General features: G+C 42.0%; 1 protein-coding gene across 2 annotated transcripts in view; it reads right to left on the bottom strand.

Annotated features, from left to right (window-relative positions):
- Positions 1-20,714, bottom strand: part of ULK4 (unc-51 like kinase 4) — a 328,855-nt gene that overhangs the window by 73,346 nt on the left and 234,795 nt on the right. For both annotated transcript variants that reach the window (XM_058678919.1, XM_058678920.1), the window contains exon 34: positions 7,429-7,614. In XM_058678919.1, coding sequence (XP_058534902.1) covers positions 7,429-7,614 — 186 coding nt within the window. The remainder of the gene's footprint in view (positions 1-7,428; positions 7,615-20,714) is intronic.

The following is a 20,714-nucleotide window of genomic DNA, read 5'->3' as shown; positions in this document are numbered from 1 at the left end:
TGTAGCTGTCTCCTTCCAAATGTACTAAATGCAGTACTCGGATTGAAAAGAGCTGAGCTTCTGGAATAGGCAGGTTCAAGGTCACAGCTGAGCTCACTGGAGCCTCTGCAAGCTCTGCTTTGGACTGACCCAGGGTAACTGGGAGAGCTTTCAGAAGATGTTGGTTGGTTGATCTGCAAACATCATAGGCATTCCTCAACAAGCTAAATTAGAGCCAGCAAGGGGGTCACAGTGACTAGGAGATGGGTCTTTTAAAAGTTCATGCATGGAGCCTGGCGGCGTGGCCTAGCGGCTGAGGTCCTCGCCTTGGACGCCCTGGGGTCCCATGTGGGCGCCAGTTCTGTTCCCAGGGCTCTACTTTCCCATCCAGCTCCCTGCTTGTGGCCTGGGAAAGCAGTCAAGGACGGCCCAAGGCTTTGGGACCCTGCACCCACATGGGAGACCCGGAAGAGGTTCTTGGTTCCCGGCATCGGACTGGCGCGCACCGGCCGTTGCGGCTCACTTGGGGAGTGAATCATCGGACGGAAGATCTTCCTCTCTGTCTCTCTTCCTCTTTGTATATCTGACTTTGTAATAAAATAAATAAATCTTTCAAAAAAAACTTTAAAAAAAAGTTCATGCATGGATTTCACTGTTTTCTGCACCCAAATAAATTTACATCCTTATTTCATGAAGATTTTGAAATACCTTCATATTCAGGCTCTTCAGACTGGCTGCTTTTGCTGTTAAGCAAATGAAGAGTTGGTGTCATTTCAACCCAGAGTATTTTGGTATCTTGTTGGGATGATGATGATTAGAAAGGCAGAGGGAGAAAAGAATAGAGAAAGAGACACAGACACCTCCCCTCCACACTTGCTTCATTCATCAAATGTCTGCACCAGCCATGGATGGGCCGGGCTGCAGCCACATGGGTACCAGGGATGGGATGGGCTGCAGCCACATGTGTGCCAGGGATGGGCTGGGCTGCAGCCACATGGGTGCCAGGGACCCAACTGCTCAGGCTATCAATCGCTTCTTCCCAATGTCTACATTAGCAGGAAGGTGAAATGTGGATCAGAGCTGGGAATTGGACTCCCAAACTCTCATCTGGGATACAGGCCTCCTTAACCATTAGGCCAAAGTCCACTTTGCATCTTGCTTTTTAAATAGAACACAAGAAAGGTTCCATGATCCCTTGGAGAAATGGCAGACCAATTTCAGAGTCAGCACAGGGAAATGGTAAAAGATATGTTTGGGGTGTCATCTTATGATGAAAACGATTTTCAAAATATGACAAGAGCATGCCAAAAGCTGCAGTTGACATCCAGTAGGGATTCTCAGCTGAGACATCAGGGGATTACGACACACTGGGGAGAACAACTCATGAGTCAGTCCTGATAACCAAGAGGGAAGTAAGAGGAAAAACAGAAATGTGGAAAAACCTGCATGTCCACCAGTGAGATGAGCAGATTTATGAGATGGCAGATGTATGCAATGAGACGCGACTCAGTCTTAGAAAGAAAGTAAAATTGGACACTTGCTACAACATGGTGAACCTTGCAGATGTCATGTTAAATGAAACAAGCCAGACACAAAAGGACAAATGTCATATGATCCCACTGATCTGAGGTACCCAGAATACTCAAACTCATAGAGAAAAGGTAGATACAGTTCTGCCATTTTAAAAGCAAACAGGTGGTAGCACCAATGCACTCTTGGCCCCAGAAAGCAGCCAGACAGCTCCGCCCACTGTCCCGCTGCTCCACAGACAGGTGGACAGGACCACTGATACATCCTTGGGATGCAAAAGCAATACCAAGTGGCAAGTGTTAGCACAGTGAATGTCTACATTAGGAGAATCGAAAGACTGGGGACAGCACAGTGGCATAAAAGGCTAAGCCTGTGACTATGACTTCAGCATCCCAAATGGGCATCGCTCCAAGGCCCAACTGCTCTGCTTTGAGCCAACTCCATGCTCATGGCCTGGAAAAGCAGCAGAGGATGGACCAAGTCCTTGGGCCCCTGCACCCACGTGGTAGACCTTGCCAAAGCTCCAGGATCCTGACTTTAGACTGTCACATTTGGGGAGTGAAGCAATGGATGGATTATCTCCCTTGCTGTTTTTTTCTTCTCTAACTCTGCCTTTCAAATAAAAATAAACATATTGGGTTTTTTTTTTAAGAAAAAAAAATAGGAAGACTTCAAATGAAAAACATAATGACACAACTGAAGGAACCAGAAAAGCAAGAACAAATTACACAAAATTGGTAGAAGGCAAGAAACAAAGATAAAGGACATAAATAAATGAGAGAGGAGCATGTGCTTGGGCCAGGGTGAAGATGCCTGCAGCCCACATCAACAGACCAGTCCAATGCCGACTTCGTGCAGCCCACATCAACAGACCAGTTCAATGACGGCTCAGTGCAGCCACATCAACACACTGGTCCAATGCCGACTGAGTTTCGTAGGGATGTGCAGCCTGGGAACCAGCAGTCCCCGAGTACCTCCCACCTGCGTAAGCTCCTGACTTCATTTATTTTCAGGGAACAACTTGCTTTGTCTTTGTCTTTCAAATAAAATTAAACAATCTTTTTTTATATAAAAAAGAAAATATTGAAATAGAGATGTAAAAAATACAAAAAATCCATGAAATGAAGAGCCAGGTAAGCACTACTGACAAAGCACTGGCCATCTCAACTATTGGGAGAAAACAAAAATAGAACTGAAAGAGTAACATCAGAAATGAAAAAGCAGACATTAAAACTGACACCAAAGATATACAAAGGGTCCTGCTGGACCACTGTGGGTAGGCACACACCAACAACTTGGAAGCCTAACGAACAGCTAACTGCACGTACATAACAAACCAAGGTTGAGTGATAAAGAAAGCCTGAACCTGTCAACCACACTTGCTGAAACTGAGTCAGTAATACCAGTCTCCCTTAGACAATGCTGAGACCAGATGTTTTTAAGATGAATTTTACAAAACCTTTAAATAAGAACTACCACAAATTTTTTGTTTTTTTTTTTTTGTTTTTTTTTTTTTACAAATTATTCCAAGATAAGGACAGGAAGGCAGCCATTGCAATACTGTTCGAGGTTAGAGTCACCCTGATACTAAAAGTAGAAAGAGAGAGAGAAGGAAAATTACAGACCACTCCCCACAATAAATATGAATGTAAAAATTCTCAAACAAACACTAAGCAAGTGATTGTAACAACACACAAAAAATAGCACTCATCACGAATAACTGGTATTTATTCTAGGCGTGCTAGGCTGGTTAAACATACAATAATCCATCCACAGAGTACATGGCATCAACAGAATGAAGGATAAAACCCGACAGCCACATTGACAGAAGCCTGAGAAGGATTAAACAAAACTCAACACTCCTTCATGAAGAAAACACCAAACAAACTAGGCATGGAAGGAAATGTTCTCCCCGACAAAGGGATAAACCCACAACTTACATCAAGCTAAATGGGGGCAAAGCTGAAGGCATTTCCTCTAAGAACAAGGACCTCAGAAAGCTGTCCCTTTCCATCACTCTGATCAATCTAGTATTGGGGGTTTTAGAGTAAAAGGGCAAGATCAAGAAACAAAGGGCAGGCAAACAAGATAAGAGGAAGTGGAACAATCTGCCTGTCGACGGTATGAGTTAAATGTAGAAACACCTAAAGACGAATAGTGAAAAACAAACAAATGAAAACAACAGTTACAGGATATAAAATTAATGTACAAAATAGCTTCTTTTTTAAAAAGCAATTTTGCAATTTTATTAGCAATTTAAATGTTACACATTTAAAATACCTTGTATATTGTACATGTGTGTATGCACATATCTATGTACAAATTGAAAACCTAAAAACCGGTACCTTCTTATACACCAAGAATGAAATTGCTACAATAAAGTCAATTTAAGTCACAATAGCTATTGTCTCCCTCAAAAAAAAAAAACCTTGGAATAAAATTTAAGTAAGGAAGAGCTTGATCTCTGCAGTGAAAATCATAATCCACTGATAAAAGAAATTGAAGAGTGCACACATGGAAAATAGAAAGACATCTCATGTTCATGAATTGGAGAAATTCATGCTGTTGAAGTCTGCAGTAATTGAAGTGATCTATAGATTCCAGGCATGCCCTACATGATAAAGCAACCAGAAAACTCAGATAAACTACAAAAACTTGGAATGGCCAAAATATCCCTATTAAGAAAGATCAAAGCTGAACGTATCACACTATGTGACTTGAAAATATAATGAAGCTACAAGCACCAAAACAGCATGACACTCACATAAAAACAGATGTACAGATCAACACAACAGTATCCCAGAACACAAACACAACAGAACAGTATCCCAAAAATAAATACACACATTTATAGTCAATTGATTTGTTTTGTTTTTTTTGTTTTTTTTTAAAGATTTATTTTATTTTTATTACAAAGTCAGATATACCGAGAGGAGGAGAGATAGAGAGGAAGTGGAGCTGCCGGGATTAGAACCAGCGGCCACATGGGATCAAGGCGAGGACCTTAGCCACCAGGCCATGCTGCCGAGCCCAAGTCAACTGATTTTTTAAAAAGATCTATTTATTTTATTGGAAAGTCAGATTTACAGAGAGAAGGAGATACAGAGAGAAAGATCTTCCCCCCACTGATTCACTTTCCAAGTGGCCACAACAGTCAGAGCTGGTCCAAAGCCAAGAGCCTTTGGGTCTAGCATGCAGGTGCAGGATCCCAAGGCCTTGGGCCGTCCTCAACTGCTTTCCCAGGCCACAAGCAGGGAGCTGGAAGGAAAGTAGAGCAGCTGGGATGTGAACCAGTGCCCACATGGGATCCCAGTGCATGCAAGGCAAGGATTTAGCCACTGAGCTATTGTGCTAGGCCCAGTCAACTGATTTTTGATAACTGAAACAAGAACACATGCTGGGAGAAAGTGTTCAACAGATGGCACTGAGAAACCTGGATGGTCATGTGTGGAAGAATGAAACTAGATCCTTGTCTAGAAACTAGACAGAACAAAATAGTTGCAGATTATTCACCCAGTAATGAATTAACTTTCAGAATCTAAAATGACTCAAAAGCAAGAGCAAATATTCCAATAAACTGTGCAAATAACCTGAACAGATATTTTTCAAAACAAAGTACACAAATGCCCAGCAAGAATATGAAAAATATCAGCAGCATCATAACCATCAGGGAGATGCAAATCAAAACTTCAAGGAGATATCATCTCATCCCACCTAGAATGGCTAGAACGGTTATTATCAAAAATATACAAAATAAAAAATGTTGCTGAGAATGTGGAGAAAGAGAACTGTAAGATATCACTGGCAGGGATATAAATTAGTGCAACCATGATGGAGAACAGTATAATGATTTCTCAAAAATTTAGAAACGGAACTACTGCAGGATCTAGGGGTACCATTCTTAGAAATACATCCACTGGAACTGAAACCAGTATGAGAGACACTTGCCCTCACACTTTCATTACTGCAGCAATCACAATAGCAAAGACACAGAATCCATCTAGGCATCCATCAAGGCATGAATGGACCAAGGAAACGAGCTGTGTGTGTAGATATGTACACACACACACACACACTGGAACAGTGTGCAGTCACAGAAGTGAGGAGATCCTGCCACTTGTAGCAATGTAGGTGGCAAGCAGTGGGCACCTTATGTTAAGTGAAATAAGTCAGGCTCAGACAAATTCTGTATTCTTAGTTACATGTGGAAGTTAAAAAGCTTCATAAATGGAGTACAACAAGTGACACAGCCTGGGCAGGGGGAGGGGGTGGGAGCAGGGTGGAGAAGGTGGTTGGGGCACAGAGGGGCAGACAGGGTAACGTCCCACAGCCAGCTGCTCCCTGGAGCCGCAGCCCATGAGTTCCAAGAGATGGAGGCTCTCCCTCAAATTGGTCCTATCCGATATCAGACCAGTGTTAACCTGTTTCTGTCTCCTTCTACCAAGCTTGTCCTGTCCTCTTGAGCATCACCTGTAATGATGAGATTCTGCTACTTACCTCCAGGATCACTTAGCTTCCTGTCAGTAACATGCTTCATCTCCACTGCAACAGCTGAGAGGCCCTCCCCTCCACAAAGGGAGGTGCTGAAGGACTCGACAGGTGGCAGACCAAACGGAGACAGCTGCCCTGCTGTTAGGTCTCTGTCGTCTGGCACCAGGCTGGCGCACTGTCCCCCAGATCCTTGGCCTAGATTGTGTGGTCCTCATCCTGTCACTCAGGGAAGGAGTCCGCTGGGACAGTGAGGCTTATTTTGGGGGCTGAGGAACACGGCTGCACAACAGTGTTAGACAGCAGTGGGCAGGGCAAATCTTTCACCCTTCCAGCCATCACCTGTTACATATATTCAGCCGAGTCACTCATTACAACTGTCTCCCCAATACATCAGCACAATGAGTTGTCCTCACCATGACTCTACAACACGCCTCAGCCCTCACTTGACAAGAGGCAATAGACGTGTTGGCACAGATGGACAACTGGGAGACAGCAGAGAGCAGACAGGACCATAACCTAAAGTGACTTTGCCACTAGACTCCGTAATTCATGGCTTTCAAAGTCTGCAGAATACTTAGTGGGAAGAATTTAAGTCCATTCTCCAACATCCCTTTCAAACAGACGTCAGCGGCGCATAGTTTTAAAACAAAATGAAGCCCAATACGTGAGACAGGAGGGCGAGTCTTGAGCAGAAGGCAGGGAGTTTGTGAAGTGCTGGAAGCTAGACATCTTCACTGCGCAAGCATTAAAAGCTTAAGATAACAACAACACATTCATAAAACCAAGAGACTAAACTACGTGAACTGAACATGGCAAAACAGATGTCACAAAATCCTAGATGCACAGTGGATTGAGAAGGACTAATACGACTTTTTGGGTATTCACGGAACAAGTTCTGAAGAAACTCCAGACCCAAGCTGAGCGACAGGCTACAAAGCCCCCAGCCTGTGTTTTTAAAATGTTGTGAAAGACAAAGACAGGTTGCAAGACCATTCCAAATTTAAACACACCATCCCATCTGCTTCTCACACCTCAGAGAACAAAAAGCCATCAAAATTATTGGGATAGCTTGCCAGGATTGGAACAGAGACGAGCGAGTGGTAAAGGGATTATGTCAACGTGAGATTTCCCAGTGTTGACTTGCGCAGTTAGTATCTTGGTTTTGTTTCGTGTGGAAGGAAATACACATTGGTGTGCTAAGAGGGGCGAAGACACTGTGTCTCAAACCTACCTTCAAACGCTTCAGAGCAAAAATGTGGTTCTATGCTGGCGTACGGGCTATAAGCAGTGTGACCTGGGAGCTGGTGTACAGCTCCTGAGATTTTTTCTGGACCGTGAATCAGCAGCCGGGAGCTACTGACGGCTCTCGGCCCTTGCGGCGGCCACTGCCGCTGGCAGCACACCCCAGTGTGGTCGGCGCACACTCACCAGCCTCCTGAGGATCCTCAGCAGAAGTTTCTGGTCCTTCGGGTCCTCTTTGGATGACAGCAACACGGCGAAACGCTCCGCGTTCTCGGGAGAGAGGCTGTCCGGGTTCTCCCCTCCGTACAGCTGAACCAGGATAGACAGGCACTTGGACGAGACCTCAAAAATCTCTGGATCCTCACTAGGAAGCTAGAAGCAAACAAACAGGATGCTGTTGGCATATCCCAGGACACTGGATAAAATGTGACTGAATGATAGCAATATCAGCTTGAGTCTGAAGTTCGACTGAGTATGTTCAAAAATATGTATCTACTTAATCAGTTTATTTCAGAGAGATTGATTTATTTGATTTAATCTGTTTCTTCATTCTCCAAATGTCTATAAGCGCCAGGGTTTGGCCACGCTTGACTCAGGAGACCTCAGTAGTTCAGGTCTTCCTGATGAGCTGGAATCAGAAGGAAAACTAAAGGATGAACCTATACATTGTGACATGGGAGGCGGGCATTCCACGTTGTAGCCTAACAGCGACAAATGCCTACTTGGAACTTTTTTTTTTTCTAATGCAGTGCCTTCCAAGTGCATACGTTAGCTCAGATAAGGCTAATGGCACAAAAGTAGCAGCAGGCCCTGTACTGCTTTCCTTAATAGAAAAGAACAGCCTGTAAGCAGAAAGCAAACATCAATTTTGTTTAACATATGCACATACACATCTATAGGTATGAGTTAGGGTGTGTGCGCGTATCAGTGGGCGTGTGAACAGCCTGATTCTTTAGTGGTGTGTTCCCTTACACTCCTGTTAACTTCGTTAGGAAAAATCTGCTTCTCAGAGGACACTAGAAAACGCCTGGATTTTGCCTGAGTTCAACTAACGATTAACCATCCAGGCTGGAGAGCACTGTCGGCGTTCACGTGGATAAAATGAACTAATAAACATGCTCAAGCATCTGAATGTTCAAGTTTATCTGTAGCGGCTTAATTGAGATATTACTTCCACGCACTTCAAAATATATACACATCAATGATTTTTAATATATTCGTGGACATCTTTCCCCAGAGAAACCTTACATTCTCCAGCAGTCACCTTGTCCTCCTCCTAGCCCTTGTGCCAATCTCCTTCCTCACTCTGTGAATCTGCCTATTCTGGACACAATTATGAACATGAAATGATGCGGAACCTGTTTGTTTACGAATAGTGTCTCACTCTCCCGGCATGCCTTCAAGGCTCATCCACACTGCAGTGTTTAAGCACTGAAAGCGTGGGTGAGATGTCCCACTGTACCACATTTGGTTCACCCCCTTACCAGCTGACAGACATCCAAAAGATTTTCACCTGTTTCTATAACGAATGATGCTGCTCAGAACTCACTTGTATCAATTTTTTGTGTGTGGGGGTGCAGACATATGCTTTTGTTTTACACGTATCTAGGAGTGGGAAAGATGGGTTGCAGGTAGGCACTTAAAGTTCATGTAAAACTGGATCGAAGTTTTATTTGGGGGTGGGGAGATTATGACAGAGAGGTAAAAGCCCCTGCCTGCAATGCTGGCCTGTCCTACAGAAGCCAGTCTGAGTCCTTGCTGCTCTACGTTTGATCCAGCTCCCTGATAATGGCCAGGGAGAAGTAGTGGAACAAGACCCAAATCCCAGGGCTCCTGCCATCCACATCGGAGACACAGAGGAGGTTCCTGGCTTTGACCAGGCTCAACCCTGGCCCTTGTGGCCATCTGACAAGTGTTCTAGTAGATACAGGGAGATACCAAGAGTTTCCAGCTCCTTCAAGTAAATAAAATAAACCCTTATAAAAAGCTTATTTTAGTGCAAAAAAATTTTTGAAAGCTATTTTTCTCAAAAAGTTCACAGAAAATGTGTATTTTTATTGTGAAAGACCAGGATCACATTATTTTTTATGGCTGAATAGTATTCCATTGTGTATACATAGCACATTGTTGGATACTTGTGAACTAAGCGGCTATGAACATGGCAGGACAGGTAACCCCTTCATATGTTGGTCTCATTCTGTTTGAATAAATTCCCAGGAGTGGAATTATCTGGCTCACATGGCAGCTTCATTTTCAAATCGCTGAGGAATCTATACTGTGTTCCATAAAGGTTGCCTTAATTTACATTGGCACCAATAGGGTCCAATTTTGTTGTGATTCTAAATACTTTCACAAGTTCACATGCGGTTGTAAGAAACAGAAAGACCCTATACATACTTCACCCAGTTTCCCTAGTAGAGACATCTTTTTAATAAATTAATATCACCAGGAGATAAACCTTGCTATAATCAAGAGCCTTATTCTGATTTTACTAATTTTATGTTTACTTGTTTGGGTGTATGAATGTACATTTGGCGTATATATTTGTGCATACGTGTATGTAATTTTATCACACTACATTTATTGAACTTAATCACAATCATCACCATTAGAAATTGAACTGTTCCCTTAGGGTCCTTTTTATGGCAACTGCCACCTCTTTCTCTTCTCCTACTTGCTACCTTGTCATTTCAAGTTCACTTCAATAAAGGAATCACATAGTGTACACAGCTTGATTCCCTGGGCATCATTTCTGTGTAATCCATTAAAGTTGTTATGTATCAATAGTCTGTTTCTTTTTATTACTGAGTAGCATTTTGTGTTCTAAATTGACCACAATGTATTCACGTAGGAAAGGAGACTTGAGTTGTTTCCAGTTTGGAGCCATCCCAAATCAAACTGCTGTGAATGTTTGTACAGGTTTCAGTGTGAACATGAGCTTTTATTTCTTTGGGACAAATGCCTGAGAGCACAGTGTCTGGCTGGTATGAGAATTTCATATTTATTTTCACAAGAAACTGCTGAACCCTTCCCCAGCAGCAGCACCGTCTGGCCACTCTTCATTCCTAGCGGGAAAGTATGTGACATCCAGGCTTTCTGCACCCTCATGAGCACCTGGTATCATCACTGTTTACTTCAGTCTGAGAGACAGGTGGTGGTATTTCACTGTAGATTTAATTTATGTTTCCCTAATGGCAATAGATAGTGGATGTATTCTCATCTCTCTTCGTGCTCTGTTAACTGAAAGCTTTTTTAAAAGCTCTTTAGGCTAGATACAATTCCTTTATCAGATGTATAGTTTGCAAATATTCTAAGTCTGAGCCTTTTTCAAAAAATATGCATTACTAAGCTTTTTGCAGAGAATACTAAACAAAAAAATCAAATTTTTACAAAGTATAGTGAACTGACTTTACATATTAAGAGTTGTGTTTTTGGTGTCAAGTGCAAAAACTCTTTGCCAAACTTTTGGTCTTGAAGATTCTTCCTCTTTCTTTATATATGTACTCACACATATGTGCACATATACACATAAATACATATATGATTCAATAATTAATGTTAAATCATTTAAGTTTGAATTAATGTTTATACAAAGTATGAGGTTTATGGCGTCTTTTTATTTTTTTCTTTAAACCACTGAAAGTAAAATTGCTCCAGCACTTTCTTTTAGGGTAAAGAGAAACTTATTCGATGGGCATGGCACGGTAGCCTAGTGGCTAAAGTTCTGGCCTTATATGTGCCGGGATCCCATATGGGTGCTGGTTCATGTCCCAACTGCTCTACTTCCCATCCAGCTCCCTGCTTGTGGCTTGGGAAAGCAGTAGAGGACAGCCAAAAGTCTTGCGGCCCTGCACCAACGTGGAGCTGGAAGAAGCTCTTGGCTCCTGGCTTTGGACTGGCTCAACTCTGGCTGTTGCAGCCATCCTTGGGGAGTGAACCAGTGGATGGAAGATCTTTCTCTGTCTCTCCTACTCTCTGCATACGTGACTTGCCAGTAGAAATAAATAAATCTTTTTTTTAAAAAAATAGAAACTTATTTGAGAGACAGAGTGAAATAGGCTATTAGATGCACATTTTTTCATAGAAGTTCTCCATCAAGTTGAAGATTCTCTAATTCTAGTTTCAAGTTTTGTTTTAAATCATGAATGAGTGCTGATTATGCCAACTAATTATTCTACATCAATACACCTCCACATAATGTTATTTTTAGCTTGCTTATGTGGCAGAATGCATTTAATTGATTCTTTCAGTGGTGGAGGGTGAGTATCTGGAATGCGTCTTATTTGGTCACAGTGTTCATTCTCTTTATACATAGATGTCTTCGACTTGCTAAAACTTAGCTAAGGATTTTAGCACCTAATTTCCTCAGACATGTTGTTCTGTTGCTTTCTTCAAGCTTTTTTGACTTTAGTACTGGAATATACCAAGTACTCTTGAAGCGACTTGCAAAATCTCTCTCCTCTGCTTGATAAAGAGGTTGCTGGGATTTTCCAGTGAAATTATCTGAGCCCGGAGATTTCTGCTAGGGAGCTTTTAAATCACAAAATCATTTAAAAAAAAAAATAGTGTGAGTATTTTGGGAACTTATCCTGGTTGTGTTTTGGTAGTTTTTTAGGTTTTTTTAGGGTTTGATCCACTTTTTCTAAGTGATACAATCTGTGGATTTAAAGCTGTTCAGAATATTCCTTTGTTATTCTTTTTAACATATACTGGTATCTCCCATTTCATTCCCTCTACTGGAGGGCTCTGTCTTCTCTCTCATTATCTCTGTCAGACTGTTGGAGGTCTTAAAAATTTTATTGACTCAGTTTTAAGGAGTAAGCTTTATGTTTCCTGATTTTTCTCTCCTGTTTTTCTACGTTCAAGTTCATGAATTTCTGATTTTTATCTTTTTAATTTCTTCTCTTTCACTTGCCTTGGGCTAACAGGGATGTTCTCTCCTTAGTTCCTAGAGGCAGGAGTTTAAGATTACTGATATTCATTCATTTTGTTCTAATTTAAGTTTTTTGGGGCTGTGCATTTTTCTCTCAGCACTACTGTCAAGCTGTAGTTCGCATACTTTGATGTATTTTCATTTTAATTCAAGTCTATGCATTTAAGTATTTTCCTTTGAGCTAGTAATTTTCTGTTTTCCATAAATGATTCATCTGTAGCATTTGGTTATAGCAGCACAAATGGACTCTGATCATTGCTTGGCTTGGGATGGGCCCACTTGGACAATCAACATTCCAGATAAATATTGACACAGTGGTGTCTCAGTGAAAGGTGCAGCTTCTTCATTTATTTTATGTTTGTTTCCTCTTGTTCTCATTTTGCCTTCCCACGGGTTACATGAACAACCATTCTGTTTTGCTTATGATAATGATTTTCTCCCTGGGTTAGTTTCCTGGGGTGCCACAGAGGAGCACAAATAACAGAACTTCACCATGACACAGTCTGAAATCAAGGTGGATCTTCCCTGTGCCTTCTTGGACTCTAAATGTTTTTTTTTTTTTTAATACTGTTTCAAAATTTATTTTCACTCTATTTGCAAGTGAGACAAGAGTAAGAGAACTCTTTCATCTGCTGATTCACTCCTCAAATGCCCTCAACAGGCAGGTTTGGGCCAGGCCACAGTTGGCCGCCTGGAACTTCATCTGGGTCTTTCACAAGGGGTGCGGGAGCCAAGCACTTGAGCCATCAGCTGCTACATGCCAAGATGAGCATGAGCAGCAGAGTCTGGATCCACAGCAGCACTTCACTGGCACTCAGCACTTCTTGGCTTGCAGTGGTGGTACAGATGACGGATGCACCCTGCTCAAGGCTGACAACATTTTAATGAGTTACATGTACAATCACGCTGCTTCCAACTAGAGTCACATTCCAAGACAGTGAAGCTTACGACTGCAACACTGTATTATTATTGTTACTAATACTATTATTAAGAGGGCCATGACATAATCCTTAACACTTCCTACCATCGTTGTTTCTTTTGTACCTAGCCATATTTATTTATTATTGGGTTTCTTTCATTTATGTTTCAAGTCATCTTTATTTTATTACAGGAGACTGGCCTGTATTTCCTCCACATTTGTATAATGCCTATTTTTTAAAGAGGTTTCCCCTGTCTGCCCACCCCGTCTTCCTTCTGTTCTCCCTCCTGCCCCATTGCTTCCATCTAGTCTGTCACCCGTTACAAACCATCTCACATGGCCAGCCTACCCTCTGCACAGGGCAGTTCCTGAATGATGATGATGGAACAAAGCAGGGTAATATGGACAAGTGGAGTGGCCTGTTGGACCCTACTGTTTGGAATTAATGTGGGAAGTAGCTGGTTCCTCTATTGGCTTTCCACCTCACTCTGGGTTTACAGCTCTGCAGCTGTTCCCAGCTTCTGGTGAGTTTCCTCCTATGCGCACTGTGGGTGATGGGTTGCTTAACTATTTCAACTCAGCCCCATCTGCTTTCTATCATCTAATATTTGCACAAAATTTCTTTGCCGTTAACAGCTTCTCCTTCTAGTCTCCCAGACCTATAAGATACATTTAATCCTTCTCTGATTTCGTAGATTTTAGGTGCTTGGGGAAATAGGCATACACAGTCTGGCTTCTTTTTCAGTCTCCTCTGACATTTCTTTATTTTTGAGATAATTCTGCATTGCTGTTCAAATAACTGAAGGAAGATATTTTCAAACGATTCTTGTAAAGATGTTAATAGCTGGATCTTTTTTCTTTTGACAAGAAAGAAAGCTGTGCAAGTATGAAACCTTCCCATCATCCCTGGAATTAACAGGAAAAGGATAGGCTCAACTTCCGGAAACAACAAACTAGCCAACATGTGAAACAATGGTTCTCTAAGAAGCCAGAGATCAGGCCACGAAGAACAGTGGCCCAGGAGAGCAGGGGAACAAATGGTGAGCCTGAGAATTGTCCTCTAGTGGCAACTTCGGAAGTGTCCCAGCAAGGGAGGGTGACAGAGGAAGATCCCAGTGGATTCTTTCAGTGGAAGAGGCAGAGAAAAAATCTCTGAAAACCAAGGCAGCAAAACTGAGAACATCAACTGCCAAGAAGATGGCAGGCCAGAGCTAACATTCAGGAAGAACCAGATAATCTGACGAGCCCACCAGCCACTAGAGAAAACGACAGTATAGCTAAAATCATTCCTATAGAGAAAACTCCAGCCTCATGCGCTCTTACTGGCAAACTATCAGACATTTAAGCAAGAAGTAACACGGACTCTATGCAAACTCTTCCTGAAAGCCAAAGAAAACAGAATGCTTCTCAACTCATCCTAAGAGGCCAGCATCACCCTGATACCAAAGCCAGAAAGACATCAGCAGAAAACAGTACTATGAGTCAACTAAGAAAGTTTATGGGTAAGTGTAAAAGTCCTCAAAAATTCTAGAAAACCCATCCAGCAACTTATCAGAAGTTATTATTAACCATTACGAGATGGATTTCATGCACTGCCATGCAGGATTAATGTAACATCTAATGATCAATCAATGTTACATGAAATCATAATAAAATAAAGGATAAAAATGACATTGATCCATCTACCAGTCACCAAATAAGCCCCTGGAAAAATGTGACAAAACAAGCAAATGAGGAATAGAAAGGGGCTTTATTAACTGGGAAATTGTTAGTTGTGACGGGAGATGACACCACTGCTCCCAAGCAGAGCAAGGACGACAGTACAAAATGCTCCACTGGACTTTTAAGAAAGAACACACACTAATTCTTCCTAAACTATTCCCCCCTCAAACCCCCAAAAAGGGAAAACAGCAAGTTTTTACAAACTCTTCCTTTAAGGTCAATATTACCCTGCTACTCAAACCAGACAAGGAAACAATTTCAAAACAGAGAAAAACTACAGACTAATAACTCGAATGCACACAGATGCTAAAATCCTCCATAAAAAAAAACACAAAAAAACAAAAATAAAAACAAAAACAAAAACTAGCAGTTGAATCTAACAGCATGCCAGAAAGATTGTTGAAGCAGTACATGATGGTTCAAGACGGTGGGTCCTGTGTCCCATGTGGCCGCAGTTCTCAACTCCCAGCTTTGATCTGGGCCTGCTCTGATCGGTGGGCTTTGGGGAGTGAACCAGTGCATTCCAGCTCTCTGTCTATCTGCCTCTCAAATTGTAAGAAAAACAGATCACTCATCATAATCGGGTAGGATTTATCCCAATGATGAAAGGATGGCTCAACATAAGCAAATGAATACAAGTAATCGATCAATAAATGAACCAAAAAGCCTATGACTAACTCAATAGATTTTTCTTAGAAAGTATTCATGAAATTCAGTATCCCTTCATGATTAAAAAAAAAAACTCTCAACATTCCATAACATAAGAAAAATGGTTAAATATTTCAAATTCAGTCTATCCCATACTGAATGTCAAAAGCTGAAATCATTTACTCTAAATTAAGGAACCACTACTCTCACTGCTCTTATTCAACACAGTATGCGAAGTCTCAGCCAGAGCAATGAGGCAAAACAAAAAATACAATAAACAGGAAAGGAAAAGGCAGAACGATCCCTTGGATCAGACGGCAAACATTCATCTTGACAAGACACACCTGCATATTTACAACATCCTTTATGAACCATACAAAATTATCAGCTTAAAAATTAGCCTGCTAGAGATTCATTCCATTCCAAGTCATACCTGCGGTTAACCCTGGCAGGGCCGGACCACCTGATCTGACAGGCCTTGTATGGCCCGTGGGCCAGGCTTTCCCCATACCTCCACTCAGACGATATGACTCAATCAACAGAACCTACGAATTACTCAACCAAAAGACTATCTGAATTGATTTAAAAAATTCAATACAGTAGCAGAGTTTACAGGTTCGATGCAAGTCCTATTAAATTGTCAATGAAATTCACACATACACAGAAAAAAATCCTAAAATTCCTTTGTAAGCACAAAAGAACTCAAGGGGGTCAAAAACAATCCTGAGCAAAAAGGACAACCCTCAAGGCATCACATCAAGACAACCATAGAGCTGTAATAACTACGTGTCAGGGTACTGGCATGACAACTGATCCACAGAGCAGCGGAGCTGAACAGAGACCCCAGAAACAATTCCACTCATCTGTAACCAACCAGTTACTGACAAAGGCATCAAACAAATACTGCTGAAAGGATGGTGCAGGATACCTACACAGGGAAGACTGAATCTTGACACACACCTTCCATAACTCTTACACCACAAAAAAAAAAAAAAAAAAAAGGAAGGGAAGGATGGAGAGCGGGTGGGAGGAAGAGAGGCTTAAGGCTTATAAAGACAGAATTAAGATCTAAATGTAAGACCTTAGAGTACAAAACACTGGAGAAGACGCAGGGGAGTATTACAAGACATTGGTAAGCAAGGATTTTTCAGACAAGACTCTCAGGACATAGGCAAGAAATGCAGATAGACACACACCACTCAGAAGCTTCCATACAGGAAAGAATCCACAGAGCAGACAGCATACAGAATGGGAGAAAGTAATTGCAAAGAAAAAAAATCATCTGATAAGAAACTTAAAAAATTCCACAACCTAACACGCAATCCAACTTACAAGATGAGCAAGTCACACTGAAGGGAGCCGGACATTTCTAGGAGAAAAGTTTTGATACAGGAGTAACAACAGAAACACCGCACTAAGCAGAAGCCTGTTAAATCATCAATGAAGTTCCCACACACACATTTTCACATAACGTACGTGAAAACGAACTGTGTTTTGGGTCTAGCGCTTTTCAAAAACGGGAAATCCAAACGGGAAACAAATCTATGAGAAAACACTCAACACACCATCAAGGGCTGGGGCAACGCGAATCAAAGCCGCAAGCTCTTCCGTCACCCCAGTTAAGCGCTGTGCGGGACAGAATGAGATACAAAAACAGGCACACACAACTAGGAAATCCTCCCCAGCAAACTTATGTTTGAATGTAAAGGACTGCTTTAAAACGATTTAAAATCACAGCAATTCTGTGTTTATGTCCCTTTATTCAATTTACACAACACACTGCCTTTTAAAATCTTATTCATTTTATGTTACAAAATATTGCCTGGTACTATGCTTCGGTCAGACATGGCTGGGACTATTTATGTTTCAAAGAGACTACGTTAACTCACAAGGAAACAAGGTCCACACTCCCAAGCTCAATCACATGGATTTTTATTATTATTTATGCTCCCTCGAACCAGTGACTCCCTCTGGATTGTTCAGGCATTTTAAGGGGATTTCATAGGCCGTTAGTCCATTACTTCTCATTCGCACACATCACTCCTGCCCCGAGAGGGCAAAACAGCTGATGCAGCGGATGAAGCTGGGGGTTCCAAATGCCACTTCCAAGGAAGCAGAGTGCCCACCGTCTCCACGCTGTGCCCCTTCCCTCAGAAACCAAAGATGGTTCATGAGTTGCCTCTGGTCTCCAGGCACATTCTTTAGAAAGCAGACAACCTGCCACTGCCTTCATGGGTTTCATTTTTAGTCTACATATCACAGACCTGCAGATTAAGATTTTAAAAACCCAAAGGGTTATAGAATAGGGGATTCCCCCCAAAAACACAAATAGGAGCTGCTGCTGTGTAGTGAGTAAAGCTGCCACTTGTGCGACCGCATCGCCTATGGGCAAGGATTCTAGTACCAGGTGCTCCATTTCCAAAATCCAGCTCTCTGCTCACGCACTTGGGCAGGCACCAGGCAACCCAAGTACTACAGCACTTATACACATGTGGGAGACCCAGGAGAAGCTCTGCTCCCAGCTTAGGCCATGGGGGGAGTCTCTGTGTCTCTCCTTCTTTCACTGGAACTCTTTCAAATAAGTAAATAAATCTCAAAATAATAATAATAATAATGACAATGTGAACTTCAAATGTCAACTGTTACTGCTACAAATACTTTTTTTTTTTTTTTTTTGACCAGAGGGACAGGCAGGGAGACAGTGGGAGTGAAATTTGTTGAAATGACACTGCATTAGGGCATGGAAGGGTAATTAGAATAGGTAATTATAAAGCACCCCACGGAGGAGGGCTGCGGACAGGGCACCCCGTCATGTGTCCTCTGCTTAGCTCACAGCAGACCCAAAGTCCATGTGCTGCAGCCCACCCGGGGAAGCTCCTGCAGAAGCGGGGCAGCCCCACAGCCAACATTTCTGAGGCTCCCAGGGTTCCAGATCGGCCTGGGCCCCCGGCCTTCTCTGCCTACACTGAGAGGCAATGAAGTGTGGAGGGCGCATGCTCGTGAGGCCTTCGGGTCTGCACAGCACTTGTTCCACGAGACGCTCCGGTAGCAGCTGGTAGCTTGAGGAGGGAAAGCAGGCTTCCAATTAGCAGTGAGCTGAGCGCGTCAGGGGGTCTGGCACCTGAGAGAGAGCCTGAGAAAGAAACAGGGATGGGCCCAGAGGCACAGCAAAGAGGAGACCCCAAAACATAGCTTACAAACGCTCTCTGAAATGGAGAGGACAATGTTGGTACATGAACCTTCCTGAGGAGACATGGAGAAAGGGAGGCAGGCTGGGCCTAGGCACCAAGAGCTCACAGAGGGCCAGGCTAGCCTGCTGGGAAAGGAAACACAGCCCTTCAGGAGGCCTGCTGTCCCCGGGAGAGCTTCCGGCCGGCCATGGAAGCACAAATATCCAGGATTTACAAAGAACTCCAGAAACTCAACAACAGCAGCCAAGCAAATAATCCCATTAAGAGGTGCGCAGAGGCCACGAAAAGATGTTTTTCAAAAGATGAGATTAAAAGAAAAGAGTGCTCAGGTTCTCTAGCTCTCAGGAAAATGCACATCACCAACCATAATGGGGATCCCCCTAAGCCCAGTGACAATGGCTCACACCTAGAAATCCACAAACAATAATAGCTGAGCAAGATGTGGGGGAAAGGTCCCCTAATCCACTGTCTGTCAGAATGTGAAGCAGAGCAAGCACTGTGGCAGTCAGCATAGAGCTCTGCAGACGGCTGAAATTAGATCTTCCGTATGACCCTGCTTAGCTCACCCCTTGGGAGTACATCTGAATGACGCAAAATCAAAGAGGTACCTACATGCAACTCCATGTTATACAGCAGTGCAATTCACAATAGCTAAGACATGGAATTAACCTAGATGACTATCAAATGGACCAAAAAGAAAAAAAAAAAAAGTACATTTACTCCATGGAATACTACTCAGTCGTAAAAAAAGAATGGAATCTCACCATCCGCAACAAAATTAGACTAGACACCATTATGCTTAGTGATATAAGCCAGTCCCTAAAAGATGAACGCAGTAAAATAAAATCAGATCTGTAGCTTTTTATTTAAACAATGTGGTTGACTTACATAATTAGATAAACCATTATTAACAACTCTTGCAACTTTATATTTTATCCATTCTGATGCCAATTTGGGTAATATAGATCTTTTGTTTTTTAAATAAAATCATCCGCTTTTCCATATTTCCAAACTTAATGAATCATGGATAAAGAAACTGTGGTACATTTACTCCATGTTACATACGAATGTTCCATAGCCATTACAAAGGATGAAATCCTCCCATTTGCATCAAAATGGTCCCAACTAGAAACCATTATGCTCAGAGAAATAAGCCAATCCCCAAAGGACAAATCTCATACATCTCTGTGATACAAGGCAACATTCATGCAAAATACAAATAGATACATTGGTAAACATATATATATGAACACGCAAACACATATATTCTCAAAGACAAACTGTATATGGGGGAAATGGTGGGAGGTGACAGTGGAGAGGAGAATTGGGAGGGCAAGAGGGAATATCCCTATACCTACAATAATATAGCATGGGAAATAATAAAAATAATTTTTAAAATGTTAAATATATTTTGCACATTAGCAACTTTTTAAAATTCTTAACGCAATATAGCCACAGAATCCAAACTGAAAGTTCATGAGATGATATTTTTATCTATCAAAAAGTTTTACAGATCTAGAAATAGCCTTAGAGTTATGAAAAGAGTAAGACCAATACACAGCTCTGACTTGTATCGGTATGGAAGTATGTCCATAACCTTGGAATATGTGCACTGTGACCCATTTTGGGAGTGAAAGCAAAAACCACACACACACACACACACAAACACACGAAATCACTAATCTAGCTGCTTGTGATGGTAAGCAGTGCGAAGGATGAAGAACACGCACCAAATGCTCTACTGCCTTGAGTAACCACAATAACCACCAGAGCTTTCTGCAATCATCAAACAAGGGAAAGGAAACTCTGGAAATGTTTCTGTTAGGTGTAAGATATTTACAACTGCATCACAGGATTAAATGGCTTGGAAGTGAGTTAAACGTTTACTGAACCCAGGATGATTGATAAATATCTTCCTATTACCATGGTTCCTTTCTGAAGAGCTCATACCCAAAGATGTTAGATTTGTCCTAGTCAATGCACCCTTAAGGAAAAACAAAAGCAAACCAAACAAGGAGATACTATGTTTATTCCTACACAGAGTTATTTCCCTCAAAAG

Source organism: Ochotona princeps, chromosome 21 (genome assembly GCF_030435755.1).
Source record: "Ochotona princeps isolate mOchPri1 chromosome 21, mOchPri1.hap1, whole genome shotgun sequence".
In the NCBI taxonomy this organism is placed as follows: domain Eukaryota; kingdom Metazoa; phylum Chordata; class Mammalia; order Lagomorpha; family Ochotonidae; genus Ochotona; species Ochotona princeps.
Note: the sequence above shows the minus strand (reverse complement) of the source record. Positions and strands in the feature narration are given on the sequence as shown.